Genomic DNA, 8,183 nt, shown 5'->3' with positions numbered 1-8,183 from the left:
TGTAGCTCCATAGAGAAATACTAGCAGAATTCACAAGAAACAATTAACAGTAGTTATACATGTACATGGAAGGGGGGATGTGGAAACAGGCAGGCTGGTTGGAACCAGCTGACAGGTTCGAATCCAGCCCAGGCCTGCCAAACAATGACAACTACAACCAAAAAGTAGCTGGGCGTTGTGGCAGGTGTCTGTAGTCCTTGCTACTTGGGAAGCTGAGGCAAGAGAATTGCTTAACCCCAAGAATTTGAGGCTGCTGTAAGCTATGATGCCACAGCGCTCTACCCAGGGTGACAGTTTGAGAATCTGTCTCAAAACAAAAAATAAATAAATAAATAAATAAATAATAAAAGCAACCCCTAGGTGGAGGTGGCACCTGTGGCTCAGTGAGTAAGTAGGGTGCCAGTCCCATATACCAAGGGTGGCAGGTTCAAACCCGGCCCTGGCCAAACTGCAACTAAAAATAGCCAGGCATTGTGGCAGGTGGGCACCTGTAGTCCCAGCTACTCCGGAGGCTGAGGCAAGAGAATCGCCTAAGCCCAAGCGCTAGAAGTTGCTGTGAGCTGTGGCACGACAGTACTCTACCAAGGGCAACAGAGTAAGATTCTGTCTCTAAAAAAAAAAAAAAAGAAAAAGGCAACCTCACAATTACCTCATTCATTATGAAACTCAAGGGAAGTTTGCACAATATTTACATTCTAGTAGATATAATGGTTTTGGAAGGCGCCTGTGGCTCAAAGGAATAGGGCACTGGCCCCATATACTGGAGGTGGTGGGTTCAATCCCAGCCCTGGCCAAAAACTGCCAAAATATAAAAAAATAAACATACAGATATAATGGTTTTAACAACTATTAAACTTTAAACCCAAACTTTTAATCTCTGTAGCATATGCTTTCCAGAATTAAAAACCAAAATATTTTATTTAACTTTTGATGACAAATGGAAAAATGATTTTTTTTTTAAGAGACAGAGTCTTACTTTGTTGCCCTTGGTAGAGTGCTGTGGCGTCACAGCTCACAGCAACCTCCAGATCTTGGGCTTAGGTGATTCTCTTGCCTCAGCCTCCAGAGTAACTGGGGACTACAGGGACTCACCACAACGCCCTGCTATTTTTTGCTGCAGTCGGCCAGGGCACAGTTTGAACCTACCACCCTCGGTATGAGGCCTGGGACCAGCACCATACTCACTAAGCCATAGGCGCTGCCCTGTAAAAATGATTTTTATAGAAACTTGTACTTTATAAAGACTTCCCAGAGGTGGTGCATTCTCTTCACAACTAAAAAAAAGAAAGACTTCCCAGAACACATCAATTTGACAAAGTGATTTACAACTAAGCTCAGCAGTGCGGCCTCAAAAATTAAGTCACTTTTCTAGTGTTCTACATTTATTTAGTGTTCTACATTTATTTTATGCAATAATCAATGTTCTTTGCTAGTGAAAGTGCTGAAACCTTTGACAGTGAGAAAAAAATCAGACCACAGAGTATCTGTAACAGCTGACATGGTTTCAAGTCACTGGTCTACTCACTAGCTATTTTCAAGACCCTAACCTAACAATGGTGTGTTTTCTACTTCTCAAAATTTTTAATTAGATTAAATTACCTTCATCTCTATCTACTTTTGAAATGCCATGCACTTATGGGAAATGTTGCAGCAAATGGTTCTGGCTTGGTGCCTGTAGCTCAGCAGCTAGGGTGCTAGCCACATACACCGGAGCTGGTGGGTTCAAACCCAGCCCAGACCTACCAAATGATGACAAGAATTATAATAAAAAAACAGACTGGCATTGCAGACATCTGTACTCCCAGCTACTAGATAAGAGAATCGCTTAAGCTCAAGAGTTGGAGGTTGCTGTGAGCTGTTACACCACAGCACTCTACTGAGGGCAACACAGTGAGACTCTGTCTCAAAAAATAAATAAATAAATAAATAAATATACAAATAAACAAATAAAAAGAACAAATGGTTCTTTTACAAAAATTTAGAACAGCAAAAATATGCCTACCTAAGAAACATGTTAACTTAAATTGAAATTTGAAAGAAAAACTCACATACATACATACATACTTACCTTGAAAGGTTTGTCTCCACTGTGTGTCAACATATGCCTCTGTAACCAACTCTGACTGGTTGATGGAGTGTTATAGACTTTACAACCTTTCCATAAGCAAACAAATACCTGTTAAAAGAAGAGCCATATTAATTTTCATCACTTATTTCAACAGAGTTTTATTCCTTAAGTTCAAAAAGAACATGTTACAAATCTTAACTAACAAAAAGAGCCATTGGATGTGTAAATAAATCAAAATGCTTAAAATAGTTAAACTTCTAAACTTCCCACTATAGGGCACCATATTAATCCTTCCCTTTTCAGGCTGCTGTCACCTCCCTAAATATGGCATAACACACCAATGCAAAGTAACAATGAAAAAGGAAATATATCTTAAAAATTACAATATATCCCGCTAAGAACTGGAACTAGAGCCCATTATTTATAATTCTGTATTTACTACACAAAAGAGCATCTAATTTTAAATATTAATTTTAAATGTCAGGAAAATATAAAGGCATAAAAAATAATTTTAAAATAATTAATTTTAAATATCAGAAAACTACAGAGGCAGAAAAAATAGTTTAAAATTATTAATTAGGGCAGTGCCTGTGGCTCAAGGAGTAGGGCACCTACTTGGGAGGTGGCGGGTTCAAACCCAGCCCCGGCCAAAAAAGACTGCAACAAATAAATAAATAAATAATTTTAAATATCGGGGAAAATATAAAGGCATAAAAAATAATTAAAATGATCAAGATTAATTAGATGTTGATATTTCTAACTTCAAAGAATGAGTAAAAACAAAATTATCAAATTATAATTTTTCTACTGGCCAGGCATGGTGGCTCACACCTGTAATCCTAGCACTCTAGGAGGCCAAGGCAGGTGGAATGCCTGAGCTCAGGAGTTCAAGGCCAGCCTGACCAAGAGTTAAGACATCATCTCTACTAAAAAAAAGAAAAATTAGCCAGTCAAGGTAGTGTATGCCTATACTCCCAGGTTCTCAAAAGGCTAAAGCAAGAGGATCTAGAGCCCAGGGGTTTGAAATTGAAGTGAACCATTATCATATGACTGCACTCTAGTCTCAGCAACAGAGTTAGACTCTCTCTCCAAAAGAAACTACTTAAAAAAATGATTATTTACAGGTTCGGCGCCCGTACCACAGTGGTTATGGTGCTGGCTACATGCACCGAGGGTGGCGAGTTCAAACCTGGCCTGGGTCAACTAAGCAACAATGGCAACTGCAACAAAAAAATAGCCAGGCGTTGTGGTGGGTGCCTGTAGTTCAGGTACTCGGAAGGCTGAAGCAAGAGGATCGCTTAAGACCATGAGTTGGAGGCTGCTGTGAGCTGTGATGGCACAGCACTCTACTAAGGGCAATATAGTGAGACTCTGTCTTAAAAATAATAATTATTATTATTTCCAAATACCTGATTATGATGTAAAACTTAATTCAAAATGTCAAATTAGGGCCAGGTGTGGTAGTTGTATATAATCCAAGCACTCTAGAAGGCTGAGGTAAGAATATCACTTGGGCTCAGGAGACTAGCCTGAACAAGAACAAAACATCATCTCTACCAAAAAGGAGAAAAATCAGAAGGGTTCTAACTCATGGGCTCAAGCTACTAGGAAGGCTGAGGCAAGAGTATTGCTTAAACCCAAAAGTTTGAGGTTGCTGTGAGCTGTGACACCAGAGCACCTTACCAAAGGCTACAAAGTGAGACTGTCTCAAAAAATAATAAAATAAAATCAGAGAAGCTAGCATTTAGTTCCTTCCACAAAATTGTTACTTCTACCTAACATTACTCAACCAACCATTGTTTGGGAGAAACAACCTCTGTATTCTAATTACTTTTCCTATGAGCAAAATGACTATGGATGTAGTAACAGATTCTTTAATTACATCAGATACAGCATTAATTAGGGGGTAGGCATGGTCTAGACTCTAGAGTCTAGATGGAATAATAGCCAGTAACACAATTAAGGCAAGACATTCAGATTCAAAGAAAAACCAAAAGCTTCAACTTAGTGAATTTTATAGAAAATGAAATAACTTGGAGCAAACTGCAAGGGTACAAGTCAAATCTATCAAACGTAGAACATAAATGTCTTAACACAAATTCAATTAAATGAGGCAAAAGCTGTATTAGTTTGATGTAAGCATACCAAGTTGTATAAAAAAAACACATTGTCCCCTACATATGCCTAAATGTATTCATGATCTATGTGTATATGACTTAATAAAAGGGAAAAAAAATGAATTAACTATGGTTGGCTATATTGAAATGAAATATTTCAAAAATAATTCTGGGGTGGGGAGAGGAAGAGCAGAGAGAGGGAAGGAGGGAGGGGAGTGGGGTGGGGCAATAAAAAATGAGTAAATAAATAAAAATAATTCTGGAGGAAAAAATCACTAAACTTCCACAAAGATAGTCCACATACACCAAACTGGCACTAAAATTCCACATGAAGGATCTAGAGGACACAAAACCATTCAAAAACCAAATTTTATTTTTCAAACCTGTATTAGGAAGATCTTTGACCAAAAAAAAAAAAAGTGCAGTTCGGCACTGTGGCTCAGTGAGTAGGGTGCCAGCCCCATATACGGAGGGCGGTGGGTTCGAACCCAGCCCCGGCCAAACTGCAACAACAAAATAAATAGCCCGATGTTGTGGCAGGCGCCTGTAGTCCCAGCTACTAGGGAGAAGCTTAAGCGAATCGCAAGAGGAAAAAAAAAGTCCAAAATATGACGAGGATCTTCTTCAAAACTTAGATTTTTCCAGATGCACAAAATGCGAAAGCCATTTCTTTTTTTGTTTGTTTGAGACAGTTTCATTTTGTCATCCTTGGTAGAGTGCCGTAGCATCATAGCTCACAGCGACCTCACACTCTCGGGCTCAAACGATCCTCTTGCTTCAGTTTTTTTCTATTTTTAGTAGTGACAGGCTCTCGCTCTTGCTCTCGAGCCTGTGAGCTCAGGCAATCCACCCACCTACGCCTTCCAGGGTGCTGAGATTACAGGCGTGAGCCATCAGTGGCCTTGTAAAAGCCATTTTTATATTCTACTTCTAAAGGCTCTCCCATTGTAAAAGTTAAGTCTCAAATCTCAAATATCATTGGACTCACCTTCAATCCAAATTTGGAAGGAATATGTTCAAGAATATAATTTGTCAAGGTTCTTCTACCCTATCTGAATTAAGGTCTGGCTATTTTAATTAGAAGAAGACCCACAGGTCCACAGTCCATTCTCTCATGATACAGACAGACTTATATATCATGTTAGGTTGTATTAGATACAACAGAAATAGGAATTACATAACCAAGTCCCATCCAGATCTTGTGCTTTGCAACCATGTAACCTGGGAATAATCACTTGGTACCTGAGCCTCTATTTCCTTTTTCGTCAGAAACACTCCTACCAAACATATCTTATATCTGTGAATGTATATGATCATATATTCTCTCAGAAGACTAGTCAACAGAACAACTGGGTTTAGACACTGAAGATCCCTTCTCAAAATAATCCCCATTAGATTTTTTTGCCAGACTATGGTGGCGGTCGGGGTGGGGACACAGCCATTAAAAAAATATTTTTGGAATTCTCCCAAAGAATCTTCAAATTACAATGGTTTAACACATCAAGATGTAGAGATCTAAAACTATGGGAGGTATGGGCTTTAAGAACTCTTTACTGGCTCGGTGCCTGTGGCTCAAGTGGCTAAGGCGCCAGCCACATACACCTAAGGCAGTGGGCCGGCCAAAGCAACAATAACAGCTGCAATCAAAAAATGGTCCGGCGTTGTGGCAGGCACCTGTAGTCCCAGCTACTTGGGAGGCTGAGGCAGGAGACTCACTTGAGCCCAGGAGTTGGAGGTTGCTGTGAGCGGTGATGCCACAGCACTCTACCCAGGGGGACAGCCTGAGGCTCTGCCTCAAAAAAAAAAATAAACTCTTACTGAGTTCTGTGAGAACAGGTCAGCTTTACCTTCAGGGAGCTCCAAAGTGCCCAAGATAAAAAAGGCTGGTACAACCTGGAAATTGAGATAGTCCCCTTCGTTTCAGTGGGTATCCTTGAACAAACTTAACTATGTGTCCCTCTGAATGTATGCAAGTCCTATATATGTAACGACATATGTGACAGTATAGATAAATGCACTCACACCTGAAGTGGAAACAAATGCATCAAATTCTTCTATAAATAAATGAAAAATCCACTACAAAAGAATGTAATGTAACCTAACATAAGCTTAAGTATGCATAAGGAAATTCCATTATTACCAATAAATCAAAATCAGTTGAATATATTCTAAATGCAGAACAGGTAAACTGTATAATCCACATGCCGCCCCTTACCCCCAAAAAAGGTTTAAATGTAATGAATGAGCCCAGGAGTTGGAGGTTATTGTGAGCTGTGATGCCACGGCACTCTACCCAGGGTGACAGCTTGAAACTCTGTCTCAAAAAAAAAAAAAAAAAAAAGAGAGAGAGAGAGAGAGAGAGAGAGAGTGATTTTCAGGCATAGTAGCTCAAGTCTATACTCCCAGCACTTTGGAAGGCTGAGTGAGGGAAGAGGTGCTTGAGGCCAAGAATTTGAGACCAATCTAGAAAAACATGGTAAAATCCTAGCACCACAAAAAGTTTTGACAATTAGCCAGACACAGTAGCACATGCTTGTACATGTAGCTACTCGAGAGAATGAGGTGAGTAACTCATGAGGGAGGATAGCTTGAGCCTAAGAATTCGAGGTACAATGAGCTATTACGAGCCACTATACTCCAGGATGGGTCATAAAGCAAGACTCAGTCTCCAAAAAATAGAAAAAGAAAATGAGAAAGAAAAAGACAATTGAACAAGGGAGCCCACACTGAGTGGTTAGGGTGCTGGCCACATGTTTTGGGGCTACTGGGTTCGAACCCGCCCAGGCCTGCTAAATAAATAAATAACTGGGCGTTGTGGTGGGTGTATAGTGAGAATACAACGCGATTTGAAATTACATTAGTGCAATAACCGAAGTCTAGTCATTGGAACCCAGTTATGCAGAAAAAAGTATGGACCCAAGAACAAAATTCTATTACACTTAACACAAAAAATGGCTTTGGGCTTGGTGCCTATAGGGCTAGGGCACCAGCAGTGAGGGCATCAGCCACACATACACCAGAGCTGGTAGGTTCAAATCCAGCCTGGGTCTGCCAAACAATAAAAACTAGAAAAAAAAATAGCTGGGCATTGTGGCAAGCACCTATAGTCAGTCCCACTACTTGGGAGGCTAAGGCAAGAGAACCACATGAGCCCAAGAGTTTGAGGTTGCTGTGAGCTGTGACACCACAGCACTCTACCAAGGGCGACATAGTGACACTCTGTTTCGGAAAAAAAAAAAAAAAAGATTGCTTTGACTTCATGTTGCCTCTTTGCTTTTATTTTTAAAATCACATTAAGTATTCGTGATTTCTTAAAAGATACACTGATAATGCTATTTAAGTTATTTATTTTTTTCTTTTTTTATAGACAGTCTCACTTTATGGCCCTCAGTAGAGTGGCGTACTGTCACAGCTCACAGCAATCTCCAATTCCTGGCCTTAGGCAATTCTCTTGCCTCAGCCTCCCAAGTACCTGGGACAACAGGGATCCGCCACAACCCCCATTTACTTTTTTGTTGCAATTTGGCTGGGGCCGGGTTTCAATCTGCCACCCTTGGGACCAGCACTATACCCACAGACCCATAGGCGCCGCCTAAATTATTAATTTTTAACACGGTGTCATGTGCCCACCTACTTTGTTATATGAAAATGTCAATAAAACCTAACTTCACTTGACTTCAGCCTCCAGATATAACCAAAGTCCACACAGGCACAGCAACATAAATAGCTTATCAGGGGAAAGTGATATTTCTAAGCTATAAGAGTGTTAGGCTCAGCGCCAGTAGCACAGCGGTTATGGTGCCAGTCACGTACACTGAGGCTGGCGGGTTCCTATCTGGCCTGGGCAAGCTAAACAACAATGACAACTGCAACAATAAAACAGCCAGGCGTTGGTGGTGGGTGCCTATAGTTCCAGTTACTTGGGAGGATGAGGCAAGAGAATCACTTAAGCCCAAGAGTTTGAGGTTGCGGTGAGCTATAACACCACAGTACTCTAC

The 8,183-nt window shown here is 40.4% G+C and overlaps 1 protein-coding gene across 2 annotated transcripts in view; it reads right to left on the bottom strand.

The window, feature by feature from the left end:
- AEBP2 (AE binding protein 2) overlaps window positions 1-8,183 on the bottom strand; it is an 84,677-nt gene that overhangs the window by 36,364 nt on the left and 40,130 nt on the right. For both annotated transcript variants that reach the window (XM_023514721.1, XM_023514720.1), the window contains exon 3: window positions 2,069-2,176. In XM_023514721.1, the coding sequence (XP_023370489.1) occupies window positions 2,069-2,176 (108 nt within the window). The remainder of the gene's footprint in view (window positions 1-2,068; window positions 2,177-8,183) is intronic.

The sequence above is a fragment of the Otolemur garnettii genome, unplaced genomic scaffold, assembly GCF_000181295.1.
Source record: "Otolemur garnettii isolate 467f Iridium unplaced genomic scaffold, OtoGar3 scaffold00057, whole genome shotgun sequence".
Taxonomy (NCBI): Eukaryota; Metazoa; Chordata; class Mammalia; order Primates; family Galagidae; genus Otolemur; species Otolemur garnettii.
Note: the sequence above shows the minus strand (reverse complement) of the source record. Positions and strands in the feature narration are given on the sequence as shown.